Consider the following 25482-nt stretch of genomic DNA (forward strand, 5'->3'; position numbering starts at 1 on the left):
CCGCAGCAGCATGCCGATTTTCCGGTTACGATCGTACGTCGGTTTTGGTCGATGAGTAAAAGATATGCCGGGATCGATGAAAGGCGGTCAGCCGTTTCCGCTGGCGCCACGAATGCAGAAATCACCGCGGTCCGCACGTTTCAATCAAGCTGCATCGACGTCCTGGATGTGCCGCTGGATATCTTCTCGCCGCGGGGGTCCTGATTAACCGCACTAATTACAAACTCTCGAAGCATAGAAAACGAGAAGCACTATTTTCCTCTCCTCGGTTGGCGGTGAAAAAATTCTGTCTTCTACGTCTTCTCAATCCTCTTCGACAGTAATTAAAACAGTAAAACGCTGCCGCTTTTCGTAACCAGTTGCCCGCAAGGCTAACAAGTATTGCCTAATATAGATCTCTCGCGCGTGCGTGGTTGCCGGCATAATCTACGACACGAGTTCATGTTCGGTGTTGATAAAATACCGCAGGATCGGGACGCTGAGAAAAGAAGCAAACTCGTCGACGTCCGCGCGCGTCTCTGTTCCTGCGGACGTTTCGATTCGCCGATCCAGCCGGGCCAATTATACCGATAAGTCAATTAATCAGCGATAATAAAGCGATAAATTAGACCGCTTAATCGCCTTCTTTATTTCAACGATTCCGGCACCGGGATTTAGACGACCCTCGCCCTCCGCCTGTTCCGCTTCCATGTCACAACGTGATTGTGTGGGATTTGACCACCCGAAGAATCGGCCATCGCGATGATCGTCTTGCCCCGGGCGGTCCTATTCAAGCCACCGATCCTAACCCACACAAATTGCTATATAAACCTACTCTCGTCGTCTTCGGACCTGCAGCATCTCCTAATCAGCTGCATCGCTAAACAAAAAATTCGGAAGTTTCTCGTCTTTCGGTGATTGTAGGAATTCCGTCTTGCTTTAAATTTAGAAAGTTCAACTCAAGTTCGTCGAGATGAATTTTATCGAGAGAATCTCTCCGCCGTACGTAGAAGAGAAAGATATAAAATAAAATACGGCAAATTCGATTAATGATAATTATTTACAGTTATTCATTCATGATTTCGAAAACTGTTTTCATTCGAAAATATCGCATTTGTTGTACTATTTAAATCGGTCTGAGCTGATTTAGGTCTTGACTGGGTATTCTAGAGGTCTATTACCTGGAATAAATTAGGAACAACATTAACACGTTGTGCAATGAAACGTTACTCTATTAATTACAATTTATGATAATTTTTTATACAGCTTTTTTACGAAGACCTTAAGTTCAACTTAAAATACTCGTCTCGTCGTCAGGCGATTCGAATTATGTCAATTCACAAATAACATTTATTTTCAAATGATCAGTGACGAAGCTCGCAGGTTGATTGTAATTTTTCTACTCATATTAAATTGTTCGGAAGAGTTTCTCTTGATAAAATTCAGCTCAATTACCTCGAGTTCAATTTTTCAAACTCCGTTGTTATTATTTTTTCGCTCAGTCAATTTATCCACTGAAACAAATTGCCTAAACATCGTTACAACTGATTACGAATAAAAACCCTAAGACTATCCCGAAATTTCTTGAATTTCATTAACGGAAAGTTGGATCTGCCCAGTTTCGTTTTTCACGTGATTTCAACTCATCGCACGGAGTCTGCAAATTGCGGGGATGATTCGTCCGTTGGGTGATACCTCCGAGTTGTGGGTGAACATAATTCTTCGAAGCGAGGCTAATTAAGATCCAGAAATTCTAACTCGATAAACCATTCCTTTCTTGGTCTTTATACTCCTTCTATCCAGCCACTGCAGCCTGAAGGAGCCTTTCACTTTGCAGCTCGTGCATTGCTTTGTAGGATAGCATATACAATATACATGTATGGTAGATTCGCAGTGTGTGTTTGGGGTGCAGCGTTAGTATATTTATACTCGGTTACCGGGGAGTTATCTACTCCGACGTATCTACAAATCGCCAATTTACTCCGTTAATCGTTTTATTTATCGATTTTGTTTTTACTTTTTTCACCCCCACCTGCTCGCCCAGTCCGCGTGGAAATAACTGATTGTTTTTTTATTCTCACGCATGCACAACGCGCGCGTCGTTTATCGATCGGTTGGTTGTTAATTCGCACTGTTTAACAGCGTCTCTCACACCGTTCTGGACGATTAATTAATCAGGCATACGCACGCGAATGATATGCGCCAATTTGAGGCGTGGCTGTTATGTTTATAATCAACGCAGGATCGTCAAATCTATGAGACAAAAGCAACAACGATGATTTTTATTTACGAGTCTTGTCTGCGAGACCGACGGGATGAAATTAAAATGAGGTTGAAAAAAAGCGTTCAGAAAAAACTCAAACAAGCGAGAGATTGTTCATGGAATTTTGTATCAAGGATCGTTGTGACAAATGTTCAGATCTGGAGCGTAATATTTTTTTCACGAAATAAAACGAGTTTAGGTGTATGAAAAATTGTACTTGTCACGCATAATTATTTACATACATACATACGCACCGGACTTTTAATATTTAACGCATTTTCACTCAACGATTGCCATAACTTATATTCAGAACGAAATAGACGTACATATATATTATTACAGTTAAATAAAACAGACTGAGAAAACGTGGTACTGTAAATAGCCTGTCTTCAATTTACCATAGGGAATAAACTTGTTAACCAAGTTTATATTCCACCGTTTCCAGCTTCGTAACAACACCGTTCAACGTTATTCTTCTTACTTCTGTATCATTGACGCACTCATCTTCTCAATCTGTGATAAATCAGATGATCATTCGGAACGAAATGTTGTTTGGAATATCTTGTAAAAATTAAAAAAAAACAGGCATTCGACAAAATAAGACGCATTTAAACAGCGGGGTGCCAAGTCGAGTAACAAAAAGGGTGGCGTCCAAGATTCAAGTCGGAACTCGACCTTCGAGACTCAGGAGTGCACGCGGTGTGCAAGACCATGCATCATAATCGAGAGGATCGATTTAAGAGGGCCCAGCCGCGATCGTGATCCTAAGAGAGTGGGTATATGGGAGCAATAGCCACCTAAGCGGCGAAGTGAAGCACCCTCAATTTGAAATAGCGGAGCGATAAATAACCGTCGATGCTGGCGTATCGCCGGCTCGCCGAGCTCGGTATCTACAGATTGTACTATTTGAGGCTTGAAAACGTGTGTATTACAGAGGGACGTGAATATCGCGGCGCACAAGCCGCGCGCGAGGGAACGAAGGGCAATTATTTCGTCGGACGGTATATTTCTGCTCTAAGGTCTTAATAACCGGGATGAACCAGGATAACCGTACCACGGGGAGGAACTATCCCGAGGTCGTTAGCGAACGACGGGGACGCACTTAGAGCTGCTACTCTATAACCGAGAACTCCGCTCCATAACGTCCGGGTAATACCACCCTGTCCCATTCTCGATTCTCAGCTCTCAGGATATAATTAACTGCCGTTCGTGCACCTCGATCCGCCTCGTGCGATCCTCCCCTGGAAAATATCGTCAAGTAGTCCCGGTCACTGGTCATACTTAACGGTGTATAAACAATATTCCTTTCAAACTGAACAAATTTTTACTTCCATTCTCATACCAGGTACCAAACGGGCGAAGAGAGTTTTGGTAACAGTGTTCGCTTCGTTGCTTAGCCATAACTACAACGAAACTTATGCGATCAGGGATGCGGGTGCAATATCGACGGATGGAATATTTGACTTGGCGTTGGCGGGATCTCGACCAAGTCGTGCGGAATATTGGCCTGAAACGGGGCAATCACGGTTGACGAGCCAAAAGTCAGGGACCGACCACGTGTCGACGAATATCCTTGGCATCTACCATCGAATCGTATTCAATTGATCACAAGTTGACAACCCCGATGACATTTTTGAAGGTACGGATGACGCGTAGTCATTTTCGATCAGTCGACTCGATTTTCCGCCGGCAATAAGTCGGCCACGAGTCGAGAGTGTGTTACTCGGAACCTTTTCTCGTTCGGCGCTGGTTGTTCGGAGCACAGTGGTGGAAGCCGCAAAGCACACCTGTCAAAGACCGTGCCCAGGAGGGATATTCAGCGGCGTTGACAAAGCCGCGGCTCCCGCTCACGGATGGACGAAGGTGTTCGATGTGCGAGTACGTACACCTAGTATTAAAATTGAAAACAGGACTCGACCGTGACACGCCTCTATCCGCATCCATGCCCGGAGGCATCGGCGAAGCCGTAGGTGTGCATTAGCCGAACCGATCGCGCACACGGTCGTGATATGTACAATATATTTCATGCTTGGGCCACGTTTAATGACGTATGTTGTCGTATATTGTCGCAAAGTGTTGGCGTTGCCGCAGTGAACCGTGGAGGAGGCTGTTAAAAGGGGCATAGATCATGCGAAGGAATCCGTTCTGCGGACAGTAAAGAGTAGAGCGAGAGAGAGAGAGAGAGAGAGAGAGGCAACTGGAAATATCGGTTCTCGCGCGGTCATTTTGTGCCCAGAATTCATCTTGCCAATCGGCTTCATCGATCCTCTTAAGATCGTTAACCAAGAAACTTGCAAATAAGAAACAGCGCGGTCTTACGATTGGGGAAAAATTTCATCCCTGCGTATACAAGCCGTATCCTCAAATTTTTTCACCTCTAGCGGACTGCGGCGTTTATCCGCGGATTATAATTTCCCTTTTTCATCCTTTTCTGGCAACGCGTCGTGAATAGTGCAGGAAACTGGAAATATCGTTTCTAGCGGTGGTTGCCGGGCAGATTCATCTTGCGAATCGGCCTCATCGATTCACAACGTCGTTAAAATAACTCAGAATTACGTCGTAGAGGCTGTTGGACACACGCTGAAAAATCTCACACCTCTAGATCTCCTTTTCCGGTTTTAATCCCGAGTCCAGTCCACCTCACGTAATATCATATTCATCTTGTTGGTCCGTTCGCATTCCTCTCTTTTTCCTTCGCGCAAAGAGAGGAGTCACCGGTATTGCTGTCCTCCCTGTGGCCGTATTCATCCTCACGTACTCGGAATTATACTTCATTAAAACATTGCGCGAAAAAACTTGAAACAAGGGTTAAAGCAAGGTCCTTGCTTGTTAATTTCCGGTTAAAAGTCTCCAAAGCACTCCAAGCGTTGTCTAGTTTAGCAAACCGTTTGGTCTCTCTGTTGCGAACTTGACAACAAGTTTGAATCGTAGCTCGATCAATAGCCGGTAGACCACATCCTTGTTTCAGTTCGATCAGATTGGGAGCAGGAATTGAATCCGTAAAGTAGCAGGGCAGAGCCAGCCAGTCTATTGATAGAAACGGTCTATCATACACCTGTGTGTATGAGCTGGTATACCAAGAAACGCGTCGACCGTTAACATTGCATTTTACGGGTGGTTAACATGCCGGTAGCTTATATTATAATTATAACAATTCCGCACACGACATCACGCTGCCTATCCGATCCGACTATCCGCGTGCAATAATTAATTGCCATACCTAATATATATGCACGCGTTTGTAACGCGATTCATATTATACCTATACGTATGTACATGTGTACGTGTTGGTGCGTATCTACCTACCTACCAGCTGAGTACTGCACAGCAGCAGATCAAAAGTGTCGTTAACATTTGCCCTTGTGTACGGGAAACACGTGTACCCACCGACACAAGCTCTAATGGGGCACTTATGTACCTGCGCAAACTGATATCTCTCCAACGTTTGGCAGCTATTTGGGTCACGGAACGGTGGCCATCGTCGGGTATTGTCCGCAACCGCTCGTAAATACACCAACCGAGTCGTACACGTCCGTACATTTATACGCGTGCGGTACACCGGACGAGAAAGCTCTGCGGTTGTCTTATTTCTGACAGCTCGGTAGGCGGATCAACTACACCTTCGCATACATGTCTCGCCTGTAATATGTGAATACGTTCGCAGATCGCCCGCACCTGCAATTAAAACACGAACGCCTCGCACGGAAAGATATCACGTTGCGCCTACGTCGCTATCTTGGAAATCTTTCTTCGTGTCGCCTTTGATTCAGGGGACGATTGATCCGGTTATTTGGTCCTGGTTAGTCCCATCTTGATGAGGGTTCAATCATCCTTGAGGTCAAACGTGCAACGAAACGTTTCGGAGGGGAGTATACCAACCGAGATCCATTTCAAAATGGTAACGACAAGAAAACGAGTTGATTTGTTCCCTTGTCTCAGCGTCATGATTTTCTGAAACTTCTGGAGAAGGTATCCCAAAGAGAAATTCTTCAGTAGATTTCCGAGTGCGTTTACGCTCTCCTGATCCTTCCAGTTTCTTAATTCGTCAATCGACCAAGTCGGGTAGGTGGACGTCCGTTACAAACGCGCGAAAACCGGAAGACGGTGAGCAAGAAAGGTAATGGACTGCCCTTGCGGGAAAAACCTGGCGAGGTGAGGTGAGGTGCGGAAGCCGCGTGCAGCACAGCTGCGTCGTGAATTCTTGGCATAACCTGAAACTGGTTAAAAATCGTCGCAAAAGGTGTTCGCGTGGGTGCGACAGGGGTTCCAGTTGATACGGGTCAAGCCGCTTGGCCACGTGATACGGAGTGGAGATAAATAATGGGTGAATCTCGGCTAGATATCCGGGCGAATGAGACGTAAATGGAGATTGTGTTTCGGGGGGAACTAGGAGGATAGAAAAGGCCGTCGAGATGCGGTTCGTCCGATATCGCATATCGGAGCAGATGCAACCGCAGCGCGGACTTCAGAGAGTTTCTAACCTGCTTAAGCGTATCCAAGGAGCCTGCAAACGGCCAGGTGGATGATCTGAAGTTGTCTCTGTAAACCCAACGCCGGGAATTATACCCACGCAGTCCGATTCCCGGATAACGACCTGCAGCGATCGTCGAGGTTTCCACACCTGCAACACCGACTTTCGCGGATTTTTACAACAGCTCGGGGAGAATCGACGTCGCGCGGGACTCGCCCGCAGGACGAAGCCGGGTGGCACCTGGTTCCCGGACACCCGAGTCAATTATTCCGCATCGTCCTCCTCTTCTTCGGCTCTCCTCCGCGCGGTTCGTTGGTATGAATGAATGGACGATGGTGGGTACGCGGGGGATGCGTCCGGCTGATAAATGCGAGCTACGGCTTTCCCATTATTTCCTATAAACGGTCATTACATTTGAATAGTGCAGCCAGCTCTCCGGCACTCGCGCTCAGACAGTCCGCTCGAAGACGGCATTAAACGCGTCACCTTGGACACTCCGCCGCCGTCTGGTTTCTGGTCGGTGTCAAGCTGCGCCGCGGCACTTGTCCGCCGGAAATTGACCGGCACGGGCTCTGATCCATTCGGCCGACCTTTCGGGGGTCATGGAACGACGGGACATCTGGCTCCCAGTGCCCTTAAAGGACGCTGCCCGGCTTCCAGGTGGCCTGGAAGCGCTCCTTGGGACAGGAGGAGGCTCGTGCTTGGCAGGCAAATGCTTCGGGACCGCGTCCCGTGTCCCGGACGTCGGGCAAACGGAGCTTGAGCCATCTACGGAAAGGCAAACTCTTTGTGGTCCGGACCGCCACACCTGCGCCTTCGAGACCATCGCGTTGCCACCAGCCGAGAGAGCTGCAGGGACTCTCCGGGAGGGGGCAGAATGCCCGCTTACCGTATACGGGGGAACGTGTCCAGGAAGTCTCGGTGACACGCGAGATCGCCAACTCTCCACCGGTACTCCGGACCACGGGGGAAAAATGTAATCCGGAATAATTACAAGGGCATCCAGGATATTGCGGAGACACTTGCAAACGGTCTTTGTTACAAGGCACAGGGATTTCATCGTCTCTCAACTATATTCAGTCGGCTTGTTTCATTTCTCGTCCATGTTCCCTCGCTCGTCTCCATGTTTCAGCCTCTACAGTGCCATCCGAAAGGATGTCGAGGAAGTTTCTCCGTCTTGTCAAGTCTCGCTGTTTTCTGTCTGAACTCTGAAGCTATTCGGAGCATGAAAAAATAAGTCCTTCAACTTTCATGCAGGCTTTATATCGTCAATCACTGCGTCTGATTAGGTATACCACTCCGTTTACAGTAACCTGCAGAGGTTGTTGAATAAAAGTGCGAAGAAGTGGGAAAAAAATGATCTTCTAATCGTTGAATCGGTTCGAGTATTTGCTAGGGGGGATTTGTTACGTCAGGCTTAGCAAGGTGTTAACAAACTATCAGGATCGATAGCTTCCGCAGTTGCGTGTTCCCGGTATGAGAAAATCAGTAAGCGAGGCCATGCAGAAACCGAAGACCCAAGGGAAAGGTCCAAGGCGTGTATGGGGCGATCCGTTACCACGGGCATCTCAATAGCGTGATTCTATAGCATGGTAAAAAACAGATAGAAGAGAATAAGAGGAAGAAGGGAAGAAGAAAGGAGCAGGCGAGAGGGAGACACGGAGAGGCGATGAAACAAGATAAAACGGAGGAAAACATGCGTATTGCAAAAGCTGTAGGCCAGATGCATAATCAATGATTTAAGACTGTCGCTGCGTGCCGTATCTTTTATCCTGCCGCAGGACACGTCGTGCCTGTTAATGCAACCGATGTCAAAAATAACGGAGAAACAAAAAGGAAACGCATTTTCTTCCTCTCTTTCGATTCATCATCGAACGGGCGTAAAACACAGATCGGAAAAAGTTGGTCACTGCTCGCATTCGTCCGTTCGATTCACCTGCGTCGTTATTCTCGCCGTTTTATCCTGCCGAGGTATTTCACGAATGCAATCAAAATGCCGAGGCGCCGATTACGGATGCCTGTCTCATTCCGTACTACAATTAACCGAGGCCAGCACTTTGGGCGCAGTTAATTTGGACGAAAGGAGCGATCGATATCGCCCGGGACGAAAGCGTCGACTCAGCTTCCGATGCGTCGGTATCCGCGCTATTTTCTTCCTTCTCTTCTCCAGCATGCTACTCACGCGGATAATGTATTTCGAAACGGAGTATCACCTCGTTTTACTGATATTTACGTACTATGGCAAATGGTGATGTTTTAGTTGGCGAAAATTCGCAGATGTGGCCTCCTGTATGAAAAAATTTGGTGTATGATTCAATAATTTTTTATAGTCTGTAAAATGTCCACAGGGAAATATTTATACGGTTTAATGAAAACGTGAATCAATAAATATCTACAAGGTATGAAAAGCACACAAACTGAGGTTGGTTGAAACGAATCTTTCTCCAATATGGAATTAAATATGATATAAAAATTAAGTCGAGCTATAAATTTCGGGCTTTTTAAGTACGATTTTTGTTTTCCCGTATCGGTAGATTTTACTTCGGACTGTACACGGGATGCATCCTCAATATGAAACGAGGTAGAATTATCTCGTAGATCTTACCGGAGGTAATTGAAACGATTGTTTGGTAAACCGAAGAGCGGATAAGTGGTCAGCGATATAACGTCTGCCGGTGCGGTTTTACCGATATGGGGTTAAACATTAGAATAGAATGAGTTGGGGGCAGGGATATGGCGTGTATGTAGGGTCCGGGTTCGAGCACCGCGTACCGGTGACGAGCAGCCGGGAGCCTAGGCAGGAATTGGAACGGCTAAGTGCCCTCGAGGAGTGAAATATGGGTTGAGAAAGGAGGGAATTATTGATAAAAAAAAAAAAAAAAAAAAAAAAAACAGCGACTCGGTACCGTTGGCGCCAAGCCGCGTTGCGTTTCAGGTCACCCGCGATCGCGAAGGGCGTGCAAAAGGTACAAGGTGAAGGATAATGGGCCACTAAACGCTGCTGAGCCATATTGATGCGATGCCGATGGCGCTCGGCGCGCGCAAGGCTGTCCCTCATTACGTCTGAATTATTGCATGCCTCTTGGACAACTATAAAATCCCCGACATATCCGCTCGAGTATATATCGACCGCGTCCGAATGTAAACTTCCGTGACGAATGCCCCGGCTGATCTCGATGGTTGAAAAGTCTCGTTACGTGTGCTCCGAGCGATTGAGCTGGTAGGTATAGGACGTTCCTTTTTTTCACCATTCATGCACCGTCATCCCGATCCTCTTCCTCTTCCTCTTCCTCTTCCTCTTCCTCTTCTACTTCGTTACATAAGTTTTGCTCTCGTGTATAATACTCGAGCGCGGCGGCAGCGGCGGTGGGATTTTTCTCTCATCGTTATTTAGATGTGTCGTAAACCATACGCGGCGGTGTAAATCGAGGTGTGAGAGACAAGACGCGGCGCAATTTCGATCTGCTAACTATTGAAGTGAAGAGAAAAGAGATTACGCCTCCATCAGCCCCCGGGTGAAATCTTCGAGTATCGGCCTCACGGAGAGAGAGAGAGAGAGAGAGAGAGAGAGAGAAAGAGAGACTACGCTACGCGTGCATGGCTCATACGGTCGAGGAATAACAGTTTTATCGATATATTACCCGCATTGACAGGATAACCATTCGTTCAGGTATAACAATGTGAAATGCAAATGGCGGACGCTTCACACAGGTTAACGTGTAGCCTTCCCCAAGTGGAGCAGAGGCGGTCGCTTTGAGATGCCAGGAGATCCGAGTAAATCATGGTAAACGGTGAACACGCGGTAAAGCTAGCCTCGGCTCGCTTTGCTATTCCCTCGCGCTCTGCGGAGCCACCATCTAGCCGTGCGGCTCGGGCCTAAGTCCCAGTCCTCCATATTCTTCGACGCTATTCGTATCCGGTGCGAAATCTCGATTTATGGTTCGGAAGTATGCAATCTGGCTCAAATCTGTTACAATTTGCGATCACCGGGCAGGGAGAGGCATGCCTGCATATTCATTGGGATCGGGACATCGCGTCTGTACAACGTATGGTGGAACCGAATTTCTGATTATCTGTTTTTTGTTTCATAGCTTTGAGGCAGCGAGCTGTTGGGAGACACGGCACCGGGACGGAGCACAGCGTGCGGGAATTAAGGAGCTAATCGGATTGAACGGTGAATATTGTTCTGACGGATGATCCGAGAGGTGCAATGCAGGCGACTTTAATTAAATGATAAGGAAGGCTGGAAATTGGATCGTCGCTCGGCGGTTCTGATACGGAGGTAGGTACCGGAATCTGATTTAACGGTAGCTCGGCGGTAACTAGTCGGCCTTGATCTTGACCGATAATAATCAGGACCCAGCCGAGCGTGGTCCCATTATTATCGGACCATGAGACGCGCGGTGAAGAAGCGAGAAATCGAGGAGCGCTGGAAGGTCTCATTTTCCGCGATCTCATGCTTAGCGGGTTCTAAATATATTTCTCAAAGTTCCTCGTCGGCTGGGTTTATGCACTGTTTCGCAGCCACGCCGACGGCGCCTGGGCACATAGGAAAGCGAAAAGTCTTTCATACCCTCCAGGCACTAAGCGATCTTCGTAATTTCCCTATATGCATCGATGAGTAGCGTAATTCTAGGCTGCACCACCAATCACGGCCCGAGTTCACCTCCGCACACTCACCATTAGCTAGCTATTCGTAATGGTTCCAACCTCCAGTCCTCTATAAACCGGAAAAATGACAGGGGTGATTTTTTGTTGAGAAAATCACCGTCGAATGGGGATAAAAAGTGTGTATGATGAATCAGGCGTATAAACTCAATTTGGTACGTTGAACTGCACGGGTTGTTTGGTCGAAGCATATTATATTTAATTTAATCTAATTTTAAGAAACAGAATCTTCAACTGATTACCGATCAAATCATCTTCCGATCTCATGCAGGATCTTGAGTTCAAATTTTATACTGAATTTGTACCGCAGTTTCAGCGCAGTTTAAAGCTTTTCTGATCACTCAAGGTTCGTTGTCTTATCCTTGCCAAGTACCTAAACATGAATTATTCATGGCCAGTATCACACATGAACGGGATTACGAACCCAATCATTTTTCTACTAAAAATCAACCCGACGCATGGATTGGCGGTATCCTGTGTGCCCACTTAAGTCTGCCATTAAGCCACCCTGAGTGGCGCACTTGGGTTCTTATCAGTCGCGGTAAGGCGGCTTTGCGGCCCCCGGCGTCGCCTGGAACAGAGGCGGGAGACGGTAATGACAGCGTACGCATGTGCACAACACGCCCTACTAATTTCGTAATTGCAATTAACGTAGGAAAGGTGACCATCAATTGGTCCGTAATCAGCTCTATTACATGAGCCCGTGCAGCCGACTCGCACGCTGCTTCTGCTCCTGCTTCAGCTTCTGTTGCCGGTCGTTCCTTCCGAGGATCGCCACGCGGTGTTACCGAGGCAAGAACCTGGAAAACGACAGGACATTAATTAGCTACCGTCAACCGAGTCGCCAGCGCAAACCGGCGACCCATAGTGCTCACCGACGGTCCACTTGCCCCGAGTTATACGTAGCTGAAACAACCGCGGCGAGTCCAAGACCCTTTTCGCAATACCGAAGCTTTCGTTTCGGAGCTTTTCACGATGAGGCTTCTTTTCGTTCGGCAATGCTGTTGGAATGCAGATGTAAATCATACTGCAATTTTGTTTCAAACGAGGAGCGTACCACTTGTTGATATCGGATCCGCAAAGGTTACGACGATTAATTGGAATTCTATAGGATTTCTTAATGTTTCGTGTGATTTGAAAACACAGATCCCGGATTTAATTTCATCCAAGTCACAACCGCTGACGAGAAAATGAATCGACACCGGAACTTTGATTTCGGGCTCTTATTTGGAGGTCTGACGTAGACGCGGAAAGAGGCAGTTCTCGGTGGAGGGAAGAATCGTCCGATTCGTTAACCAAGAAATTAATTTCAAGCGGCGTGAATTTTTACGCAAGTAAATCGTTATTATAGCCATACTATTATATGCCGTAGAAGGAGTGCATTATCGCAGAACCACGGAGCACAACATCGGTTGTGACTTTTAAGCCGTGCGACCCCGGCACGGATGCTATCTGAAGGGAGTGAGTATGCAATACCTGCATGCATAGGTACAAAGTCGACCAGCGCACAGGGTAAGGCAAGGTACACATAGAGTCCCGCATTAATTGCGATACTAATTAAACAACAGATTTATCATTCCCAGTCGGATCACCGCGGGTGACTGGTTCACTAATAACCAAGTCGATTAATTGAATTCGAGCTTACAGGCTTCGGGTTCAGCTGTGTGGCATTGAATGGAAATATTTATCGGCATGGTGGATCTGCCAACAATGGATCCACTATTAGAAATTTTACGGTGCCGGAAGCAGTGCGGGACCAATCCAGCCTCAATGACGAAGGATCGGTGTTACATTGTGAAAGAGTTCACAGCGCCCTTGGACATTGTGTACGTCGATGAAAATTCGACGTTTATAAGTTCGGTAACTAAGCCCACGGTTGTAGCGAGTGAATATGTACAGTTGTCGGTTGAAGGGTGGTATTGGTGTAAAGCGAATCTCGAAAATTGTGATCCTTGGAGGGATTCGGGAAATAATTATCCATGAAGATGTCAATCTAGAGTCGATCAACGGCATCGAACATGAGAGGTTCGGCTTGGCAACGAACAAGCGGAATATATTATGTCCAATTGGAAGGGAACCGTTCGTACGAAGAATCCTCGTTAGGTGGGTCATTAGATTGTCAGTCGTATAACAGATAAGTTTGATCGATGTTGCATCGAGCAATGATCATCCGGTGGATCATTTAAATGGAAGCATGTTCAAATCGTTGTGGGCATTGCCATATTGTTATTAATGATTCGATACGTTCTTGCTTCTGTAAACCGGCCGTAACTGCGGACAAACACCGTATAATACAATAACAAAAATAATTCAATACGTCTGGCTGACACAGAGCGATACGTGCCGCGATTGGAAAATAAATAAATCGACGGAATTTGTGATCGAAACAAATATCTTTACGGTAGAGGCATAACTTAATACCGATCATCGACATCAGTCGCCTAGTCCACGGGGTTGACGGACCTCATTGTATGATGGTGTGAGTGTGTGTATGTGTGTGTGTGTGAATGCCGGTGCACTTAGCTAAAATCGAACAGTCAAAGGTGATGCATAAACGTATCTTTAAGTGAGGTGAATGCGAAGGACGAAGGAGAGGAGGAAGATTGGCAGCTCTTTACAGTTCTAAGTCACTGACGTCTTCCATTCATCACTGAATTGACAAGCGGTTCGGAGCGATCGATTCATCGATTGGCAGATCGTCGGACTACCCTGGAAGCCGCGGTAATTGATTGTTTGCAAATGAACGCGGTATGAAATTATTAATGTTATACATAACTATATCTGCAGCAGCGTCAAAGCTTGCAGGATCGGCTTATCGAACGAAAGTGATAAATTCAACGAGTCTGTGGAGAGACGAAGGAGGCAATTAATATCTCTGGATGCATTCGCGATTCTCTTTATCGTCCGGGAGTCCTGCGGGAAAAACGGCCGCTGCTGCGTTCGCCCGCGATAATCTAAGCTCCGTATTTCGCTCGCTCGGCTGCGCAGAGTCGAATGAACGCGATTTCATTCTTGCGGTCAGCTGATTGAATCGAGACGAGGAAGTGTCCGTAATGAATTGAAGGGGTCATTTAGATAGCATTGTGGCGTACCTACCCCCTGATTATTTCTAATGAAGCTTATTTATCGCACTATTCACCGGGTCAATATCTTCCCGAGGAATCACCAGCCGCGGTCACTCCGCCAGGCCAGGTGATCGTTCGCTAATACAGGGTTGCCTGTAAAACACATTAATTAAGTACCAGGGCAGTGGCTCCTTCTTCGGTATTTCTAAACCGACATCGGAATGGAATGAAAACCGACCGAATGGGTAGTTACGTTATATCGCTTCGGTGATCGAACCCCGTTTAGGTGTAACGCGTAAAAAATTTGACGAGGGTACATTCATCGTTGAAGAGCGAGTGCCTCTTCTAATAGAAAAATTACCAACTTAGCGTGTAAAGACATGTGAAAAGCTCTGGTGTTAACCCGTCGATTCGAGGAAAGTTGCTGTCGCTTCCGTCAAACGAAGGTGAGAATTCTCGAGTATATTTTATCACCGTGTACGAAGTCAGAGAGAGAGAGAGAGAGAGTAAACGAGAATATCGGGTAGTAGACAAAGGTTATGAAAGACAAGCGTCCGATATGTAATACTTTCAGCGTAGTTTGCGAAGGCATTTAAGAGTTTACTGATAATCGACACGGGGTTTATAGTGTATTTAGTACTCGGTGAATGGGTATTTCATAAAATATAAGTTTGCCAAGAAGTTTCGCGACGGCAGCGTCGTAAAGTTTGTGTGGCGAAGTACGCTTTTTCACAACGTCGAACGTAGACGTAATATTATAAGGCTAAGCAGATAATTGCTCGTGCGGGATACGTGCGCCGGATACTTTCCTCGAGAGTTTTTCCAGGCCACGCGCAACCCGCTATTACAGGACGACAAAGGAATCTAACGCTGTAAGTATCTAAAAACAAGCCGTTACAATCGGTCATCTCCAATACGTGATTTCTACCACCGCGATCCGGTGTTTACGATCGTTTTTACCACGTCGTTCCTCTTTCACCGTTCTACTGCCTGACCACTCACACGCGCCGCATCGCCACCAGCCTCGTTCCTCATATCTTAAACAATCTCTCATACGTATCTTACCTGCGACGTCCCGATCCTGACCCTGACGAAAGTCCAACCACAGTCAGAGATCCCCCCAAGCACCCGGGTAAATTGTGCGACTGTTCCCGGCCGGGGAACTGAGGGAGCAAGTGGGAGACCAAGGCCGTAAATTCATCCCGTGGTCCAGCCCCACCTCGCGACCGGAAATCTTACGATCCGTGAGCACGCGAGCAAGCCTGCATGTTCGCGTATACCGACACATCATCCTCGATGCACATTCGTGAACGGCGTCGAGTTGATGTTACACGAAGCATACGTATCGGGTTGAGGAACGACATGTGAATTGCGTGAAACGATTGGTGAAATCGTGATATTTATCGAGAACTTGACGTCGTTAGGAGGCGGACGGGAAACATGCATCTTGGCGGGTTTTTACAGGGTTATTATATTTGGACGCGGTGGATTGAATTTTGTGAAATCGTAAACGTAGGATGTTACAAAAACGGTGAGAAGTATAATTCCAACGTCGCCACGCACTAAATATAAGTGGATTCTGAAAGTTTGTTCTTACCTTAAGAGTTGTCCGCATCGTTTGATGAGAAGACGGTGATGGTGTTCTTCTTAGCCTTCGTTTTCACTCCGGAAGCATCCGTCCTTTCTCGTTCATTATTTTAATCGTTCGGCTAAAAACGGTAATGGGTTTTGCATCGTTGGCGTAGGTACGCAGCTACGTTCCCGAGTAATAATATCTGATCCCTGTGTTTAAATATTAGCCACTCGTCCATAGCCAAGTATGCGCGTGTCTTCCATTCGCACTTGTATCGGAAGTTGTTTCTTACAGCAGCGTAAAGTCGGTTAATATACAATTGCGTTCTCGTGAAACACCGGGTGGCACAGCCTCAATGAAATACAGGATGATTTTTGCACCGGCGTTGTAATTACTGTTGGAAAAATAAAATTTCTGCAGTTAAGTGTTGCCGGTCTACAAGTATAATAAACCCATGGTAAATAGCTCGTGAACCTAATACGGCTACCGCAACATCTGCTGTTGTTTGCGAAATGTTAAACTTTTACGATGAGTAAAAGCTGCGCGGTATGCAATGGATTTTTACCTCTTCACATCGTATGATAATTAGCCAATAGAGCCTCTTCCACTATCCTGCAACCGTGTTGAGTAATCGGTCCGAAGGTGTGGCGACGCTCAGAGTACATCCGTGTTCTCACGCAACGGAAATGACGGCCGGGGTAAAGTAACTACGAAAGGAGGAATAAAAGAGGAAGAAAAGAAAAACAACGTTGTGGTCCGCGCTTACCGGTGGGCCCCGTTTATTATGATTTACAGGGAATTGATTCAGGCGAAGACGTACGAGGAGTTGGAAAGCACGTCGAACACGACGCAGCGCTCCGTAAGAACCGGGGACCCTGAGGTAGGGGGGGCGAGGATCAGGGGGTCTGCAGGAATCGCGTCGGGTTTACGTAAACGCGTAAACCTGTTCGCCAACCCCGGAGATTTGTCTTCGTAGGACACGACCGCGGTCTCGCGAGCGGAACGAGGAGAGTGCTGGAGAGGATGGAGAGAGAGAGAGAGAGGGAGAGAGAGCGGGGGAGAGGAGAGAGCAGATAGAGAGAGAGAGAGAGATCAGTAGGACAAGGTGGCCGATGACGAGAGTTCGAACCGCGCAGTTTGGGCCGTCCTTTATTTTTTCTCCTTTCCCTTCTTCTTTCCTTTATTCTCCTTCTTTGTCGTCAATTTCTCCTGGACCGGGGCTGAATCGGCCGGAGTCAGAAGTGCTCGGGGTGGTTTGAGCACCGGTTTACCCAGAGCGAGACGCCCGGCTCCAGGGGAGATCCCGGCGACCTCGAGCATCAGGTTTTCCCATGGGAGGAAGTTTTCACCGCTCTCCTTTCCCCCTTCGACTTGGTATCGATCCTGGCCAATTTCTTTCACCTTGAACTCAGCACCTACGCCACTGTTCTTGAACACGAAGCATCCATCCTCGAGGACGTAGCTGGTAAGGACGTATCTGCCCTGGCAGGTTATTCGCAGGGCGATGCTTATGCTGCCAGCTCGATTTCCACCCAGGTCCACCAGCTTGATCGAACCACAGAAGACGTAGGGACTTGAGACGAAAGAATCTTCCGCCAAAGCCCTCGCCTGGAACAGAGTGGAACGCAAGAAAGAGAGAGAAACTGCGGGTGGCAAATTCAGACGGTTCTTCTACTCAACCCACATCTGTAAGAATATTTCTGAACACTTTTAAACGTAGCCAGGAAATAAGTAGCATTTAAAACTCTTTCGATCGTCGTATTGTGTCCTTAAATGACACAGCAAACTGCATATTTGCGGAAGGTTCTTCAAGCAGAGTATAATACACATCGGAAACGTATCTGCTATTATAAAAATACCTGTTAAATGTTGAAAGTTTCAAGTCACTTCTTTCTTTGGAACATATTCTTGTTACCTAATCTTTTAATTTCTACGTAACGTGAGGTTGGATTCTGTGACACTTTCTTAACGTATCATTTCACGAGAGAGGCCGCTAATTAATACGCATCTTTACACAAGGATCTTCGAGATTTTCTTCACCTGGTCACAGAGGCAGCCGGATAAGGGAAATTCCGCGAGACAGGTTGGAATCGAGTCACCCTGACGAAGTATCTTTATCGAAAGCGGGTGTCTCAGAATTTTCTGGATTAATTTTTGAGGTGGTGAAGTGAAGTGGCATGCTTGGCCAGCCCCGAAGTCTAGGTGACGATTGCCTTCGACGGAAGGCGGCACTTCGGCGCAGGACAAATTCTGACGAGTTATCTGGAAGGTCGGAAAATCGATGACATCTATCCTGACGACGAACTCGGTTTCCCCGGCGTCCCTGACTATCTGATCGTCCAAATTTAGATCGCCAATGAAAAACTCCAGAAAGTAAAGCAAAGACATAATAATTCTTGTTATAATTTTTCGCCGAGACTTGTCACATGACAGTTTGAAAGGTTCTTATGATCAGGTTATGAAAAGTCATCGCCACCCGGGTCTGTCTGTAAATAAAAAACGGAAGAAAGAAAAAAAAAATAGTGACGAAGAAAACTGATCGTCTTCACACGATCCATACTCTCGAAAAATCCTACGCTTGCAATCCAGAATGGCAGTGGAGTAAACACTCGATCAATCCTCCTCGCCTCGACGCTAGATTTCGAATTATCGAATCGAAGCGTTTCGGGCTTGTGATCAGTGTAACCCGAGGTAGCCTCTTATCCGGAGGATCAGGAGCCCGGTTTGTCGGGACGGCAAAATGCCAAGGGCCCATCATCCGATGGCACGACTTGCCAGACAGAAGTCTATCTATTGGCGCTGCGCCCACCGCGTGACCTTAGAGAGGCCGGACCGCTTGACGGGCCTTAATTACAATAATTAGTCCTCTTTTAGGCGGTATAGTGACCGGCTGATGAAGAGCTTTCATTGTTAATAGCTCGCGAGGCGATCAATGGAGGTGGACGCGGAACGGGAGGCTCGAAGCCTTCCGTCGAGAGGTCGCGACCCCGCCACTTTTGCCGAAAAGAAATCCGCGCCGAACGCAGGGCCGCCTCTGCAGCTGAAAAGTGCGGACTGGCTCGCTGCAGGACACGGCCAGGCCAACGCCACACAGGGGCAAGAACCTGACCCCGTAGTAGTCGCTTCTAAATAATATCTGGTCGTTTGCCACCTGGTCTCGGGTCGGCCTCGCGTTGTCCCGGGGCCTTTGGGCTCGCCGGGGAAAATCCGGGCCAATAGTTTTCCCACTGAAGACTCTATGGTGCCTAACGGCAGCTATCAGGTTGGCCGGAGTCGTGACCGACCGCCTCGCGACGGGCGGGGTCTGCGAACACGGCGTCGTACGCTGTCGGCACAGATGTGCCCCCCACGTGAAAGGGCCCTGCGTGCGCCGGCCTCTATTCGTAAGGCCCACTGTCTGCGTGTGCCCGTCTTCGTGACGCGTCAGCGCTCTGGGTCCTGGAGCTGGGAGCGAGGGGATGGACGGATGGATTGATAGATGGGTGAAGGAGGAGGAGAAGGGCAAATCAAAACCTCAATTTCAACACGGACTCCAGCAGTGGAACATGGCAAAGTGCTCGAGAAGTCCTTGACATCGACATAAACTATAATTTTCGTACAAACTGAAGCAATGCGACATGGTAAAGTGTCCGAGAAGCCGTTGATATCGATTAAATGTGGCAACTGGATTAATTCGTGAGGTGAAAAGTTGTCTAAAATCATTGGATTAGCATTGCGTGTATAAAAGAAATGTTTTCATTGCCGATTTTCTAATTCAACGCGCAACTTTGGTGTTGTTGAACCGCCGGAAATCCTGCTAAGCGATAAGCCTGAGCTGGTTTAATTTTTAACACGAACAATGCAATATCCTCGAAACATGATTCCACGGTGATCAAACGTAAAGCAATTTGCATACCTGGTGTAAGCAATTGTTGAATACACAGAACAGCCCGGATTGCGATCATGTTTCCATGCACCCGATGCAATGCGGTGGATACGGCAATGAGAAATTCAGCGTCTGTTTGATCCGCGGCAGTGGAGAAGGGTTTTATGGTGAAACGAGAATGCTGAACGTGCGTGTTTGGACAGCCCACTGCAGTTAGCTCGCTTGTTTAGCGACAGTTTCATTATTCTTTTCGGTTTATTCGACTTTTTCGATTTTGCATATACACGTACTCGTGAATGGCGAGCCCGACGTAAATTATTGCCCGATCGCATGCGTGCTGAATCCTGTTGCTTTAATGGAATTGCAAACCCTCGGGGTAGCGTTAGATTATTATAATAAATACCTACGCAATGAGGCTTAGCCTCATAACGCGGATAACTTGACTCTGCGGTGCTGACGTTCGCAGCACGCGACGTGCGCTCGGAAAGTCAGACATGCACTATCTTTGCAAAAGATATTCAGGCTCGTCAGTTTTCCTTTCCGAGGCCACGATTGATGCAAAAAAAAAACGTGGCTAGGTACAAGTTCGTTGTAAAATTTATCACCCATGATGACACTTTTCCTCATAGAAAATCAAACGAAAACATTGTACAACATAAAATAGGCGACGGAATTTTAAAAGTATCGTCGCATCTCCTTTTGTACGTTTCTGTCGCATCGTTTTTTCCATTTTCTATACCTTCGTTAAGATTATTCTCAGACGTTTTGTATCCCATTATCATGTTGAACACGGGCTTTGTCGCGAAGGCGCGAACAAACACAAAATTTATCCGGAATGAGCCATAACTCGCCTTCGTTCCTCTCAACGATAAGCATGTACTTGGGGTGTATAATCCTTAAGAGATAAGTCCAATACAAGAACCGCGAAAAGAGCTCCGATGTCTGCAGTGTATCGTGCTGCGCGAGTGCCGAAGACATCGGTGCAGGTAGGTAGGAAAATACAAGTCGGATGAAAGGAGAAGAGGAAAGGGTCGGAGAGCGATAAGAAAGAGGCGTTAAACACGCCTTCGTTACTCGTCGCTCTGCACTTGAGTTGAGAATCGCGCAATAATTCGCAACGATTGCACTAGCAAAATAGTCGGTGATCCGAAATATTGCGCCGGCGCGGAAAAGGCAAGAATGGTTGGTATAAGAGAAAAGAGAGAACAAAATAGGGAATCGAGCAAGCAGCTTACCGGCAACGTTGAATGGTGGCCCTTCGACGCAGGTACTCTCGGACACTATAATACATCGTCCTTAAGTTATCTTCTCACCTCGGTCAGTGGTCACATTGAATGTTAACAGCGTGGCAGGCCAGTGAGCACGTCCTTTGGTCTCTCTCTCTCTCTCTCTCTCCCTCTCTTTCTTTCACCACGGAGATATTCTCCAGGTGTGTTGGTTGCGAAGAGTCTTCTTCGACGGTGTGGAATCGGACGGTCCGGGCAGAAACACCGAAGGCGAAGGTAGCAATCTGGAAAGAGGCTCGGTGGCGTTTCGCGACGAGAATACGTCGCGTCGCCTGCCTTATTTCCGTAGGCCGAGGATCGTAGGAAGTGCTCCATCAACGGGGCTCGCAGTACCGGGCAGGCACCGGTGCGCTAATAAAGTTGCGAGGACGCGTTCGCCGATAACAAGACCGTGCGTGGTTCTCTTCGCGCTCACCACCTCGGGGCAACCACCGTAAATCAACTCGCGTTCGCCGGCTCACTCTGGGCCCGTATAACAACAAATAGAAAAGCCTTCCACGTTGAGCCACCGCCGCCGTTCGCTTGCGCGGTTTCACGAGCGCCGTTCCGACCGACCGGCGAACCATTGCATCGGGGCAAAAACGGTACGCGAAAATCGCCGCACTTCTTGCCTGGCGGGATTTTCTTGCTCTCCTCGTGCGGGGCTTCTTTGATTTTTAATTCATCGTCGGCGCGACTCGCGACCTACGTGCGACGAGCCAAAAAGGAAACGTTGAAAACGAACTTGAAATAAAATCAGGGACCAACTCGAGCGCGGCCTCAACATTAGCGTGCTAAGCAGATGCAGATGGAACAAATGGATTCGAGAGGTGACTGCCGTAAATTCACCCTATCGTTGACACGATCCGAACACCCTCGCACGAACCCTGCACGACCTTATACCTCTGGAGCTCGGTTCTCCGGCGATCCTTCTCCGCTTCCTCGTCCGTCATTTTTTTCCCCAGCATCTAATTCCCCGTCGGAAAAATCCCCATCACCTGCAAAGCCTGGCCGAATGGCACGCTCGATTCTGCAATATCGAGATCGACGCGTGTGGGGATTCCATGTGCGATATAACGCGGAGACGCGGTGTTTGAGAAAAGTGAAAAACGCCGGCGTTACGGTAAAATAGGGTAAACAAATACACAAACAATTTTGCTGTGCCACTCGTGGTTCAACCTAGGTCATGATGTATCGGACCTGTTTCCGTTCTATCGAGCCTGTATCGGTTCGCGGTGCCGACTTTTATGCATTAAACATGCGAGCGCGTTCTGTATATAATGTAGATATCATCGATGCCCACACAGTTTCGCCCAGCTCCATACGCACGAGCTCGAGCACAGGCAAGGTTGCCGTATCACAACCGGAAGTTGACGTTTCAACCTTGCCATTTTCAAATGCCCAGGAATTACCTGCGAGAAAAGAATCTCGCATGAGCTTAAACAATCTTCCATCGTAATACAGCGACCGCACGGTTCAAGTCGAATTCCCAACTTCAGCGCAGGCTTTTCGCTAAAATCTTACTTCTTCACCGGCTCTCAAGTGCTCGCGGCGATCAGATGCTGCGAGGATAGCCAACATCCGTTAGAGAGCCGGAGATTCGATACGTAACGGGCAGAGCAAGGTGTTCCGACTCGTGGCGAGGCATGAGCAACGAATACTTGCCTACCACCACGCTAAGGGAAGCCGCGCCTTCCAGCTCCGAGCATAATTAAACTACGTACTGTCGCTTCTGGCACTGCCAAGATCCCGAAATTGCGGAGCGTTCGTTGCGATTGCGAGAAAATCCTAGTCGGTGATTGTAGTGAAGAACTCATTCAGTCCTAACAGAAATATAGGTACATATATAGAGATATACATAGAGATTGAGAGAGAGAGAGTCGGGCACGGGTGAGGAAAAGTAAGATGGATATGTGCACCTACCGGAAGGTGCAATACAATCGCAATTTGCGGTCGCGGGATAAAGTCGGGTGGGGATGAAGCAGCGGATTCTCTCGGTGGAATCGCAGGTGTCGGAGCGAATGGTGCACAAAGGCAATTAATAGCAGGTCGGTAATGTTCGATTCGCATGCGAGCGCGCGGGCAAGACAGAATGCAGAAACACGGAGGGTTGCCCCGGTCGCGGACCGTACGTCGAGTAAGGAACGATTCTAGGATCGAATAAGGAATGAGGAAGCGTGCATCCTGCTGAAAAACACATTTCGTTTTATCCGACTCAAATTCTTCGCTAATTGCGTCATTAGGGTCGTTAAGCTTACTAACGAGGGCTGCGGTCCGGGGGCTAACGAGTTTCAAAACTCTTCGTCCATCTCGCCGCGACTTATCGAGGCCTCGGTCCATTTTTCACATTATCCAACGGTCTTATTTCATCCTTGTCCAGTCTGCACACACCGTTACCCCTTTACCTTACACGACCTCGTCGTACCTAGACACCTGTAATCCTCGGTTTAATCGAATTCTCACCACGCATTGATGAATTTTCAGGATCAAAGTTCATCCGTCTTTCACCATGATCAAAAGGTCAAAGCCTTCACCTGGAAAATAGCTGGCTTCTAAAACTTGGAATTCCGAGCCGATGCCAAACCGCGAATCGAGCCGCGTATACTCGTGAATTCCGATTGAGCCGGTGGAACTGCGGACGCTGCGGGATACAAACGAAGGGCGAAAAATTTCCATCCGGATCTGATAGCTGCCGGTGCATTGTGCCGGATGAACATACGCTGTGTAATCCAAGTAACCGTCGGCAGGCTCGTTTCTTTGGGTTTCTGGTTATGCTCCAGGTCTCGAGGTCCGGACAGCTCGGCCAGCCTCCAGCGTTCAGCCTTCAGCCTCCTTCCGTACGATCCAACCTCGCACGCGTAGGCGTACGAGACTGACTGATGTCCGCGGTCCATTCTATGGGATATGAATCCCGAGCAGTGAGTAGGTACTGAAGCAGACCCGGGTTAAGAAATCATACACGATTCTTTTGCTCTCCGTTACTCCGGTCTCGGCTCTCATCCACACAGGAGGAAACACCTCGCTTATCTTTCCATTCTTATACAACCGCGACTTTGACCAACGAGATATTGCCTTCAGACGCTGACCGACCGCGCCCCGATTCTTCATTATACCATTTTCAGAAGAATTGGTACGACCATTTTACACCCAACCGAACCTGCAGCAATGATGTCAGAGTCCCGCCCCGGTTGATCGGCATTCGACGTCAGGCGTAGGACTGCTGGGTTTCATCTCCCGGTGTAACGCGGAGCTTATTAGTCCGCAAATAGCAAAAGCCCGGGGGGCTGTCTATGGGGGTATTATCCTCTGGTGGCGCGGAGAGCCGACCAGATGAACGGAAAGCACGTCGCGGAGGACGCAACGGAGCATGAGATATATGGCGAACTCGCCCTCCAATTACACGCAATTCCTCACAGAGCGGAGCCTACGCACACCGAGGTCTTGAAGTCTCAAAGTCACTCGTCTGGTACCGGCTGATGCGGGGCACAGAACGCAGAGATTTCTCCGCAGGAACGCCGGGCGCTGTGCAGTGGCTAGCATTTGTAATTACAAATGTCTACGGATTATAATTAATACCTGGTCTCCGAGGTACGCAGACTACCACAGGCTGACATACCTCTGGCTGACTTGAAGGGTGTACGAATGGATTTAGTTTCCATTAGAGTTTTGCACCGCTGAGTGACAAATTGAATGACTTACAAGACTCTTCCGGGTTTCGACTCGAGTCACTTCTTATCCTCCCACAAAGGAATGCAATCTTTTCACATTGTTGGTTTTTTTTTTTTTATCCACCCCACGTAGTTAAACAAAGTCAATCTCCTCGTGTAACGTACATCCGCTTGACTCTCATCATGGGAATTCGTTTATCCACGGGAATGACGTTCGCGACTCTCTTCACCTTGTTCCATTTTCCTGCTTTCCCTAAATCGTTGACTACCGGACTGCGAATCTTGGCCGGTTTGGAGGGACAATCAATAAACTGAGAGTCACTGTATCCTCCGAAGGGCAGTCTGCTCGGTGATATACACGAATGCGTGTGCAGTGCCCGTGTGGGTACATATCACTCTAGCTGTACCAACGGGAACAGCAGCTGCTGTGAATTTCTGATTGCGTTTATTCAACCTGTAAGTTACGCTTCTCTGACTCGACTGAAATCAACTCTGCATGCGCACCGACCAACTGTCTTCCGAGATTTACAATTAGCCGGTAAGGAGCTTACGCCCCGTTGCATGGACTGGACACACGGAGAATGCTCTCGCGATTCTGTATCCGCTCGCATCACGAGACTCATCGTCGGTAGTCTTGCGTCAAGTATATTGAAGAAAAAAGTAAG

General features: G+C 47.9%; 1 protein-coding gene across 1 annotated transcript in view; it reads left to right on the plus strand.

The window, feature by feature from the left end:
* The window catches only part of LOC124183196 (protein cortex-like), a 235715-nt gene that overhangs the window by 130630 nt on the left and 79603 nt on the right, over nt 1-25482 (plus strand). The window contains exon 11 of the mRNA XM_046571360.1: nt 10805-10995. Coding sequence (XP_046427316.1) covers nt 10805-10875 — 71 coding nt within the window. The 3' untranslated portion in view covers nt 10876-10995. The remainder of the gene's footprint in view (nt 1-10804; nt 10996-25482) is intronic.

The sequence above is a fragment of the Neodiprion fabricii genome, chromosome 5, assembly GCF_021155785.1.
Source record: "Neodiprion fabricii isolate iyNeoFabr1 chromosome 5, iyNeoFabr1.1, whole genome shotgun sequence".
Taxonomy (NCBI): domain Eukaryota; kingdom Metazoa; phylum Arthropoda; class Insecta; order Hymenoptera; family Diprionidae; genus Neodiprion; species Neodiprion fabricii.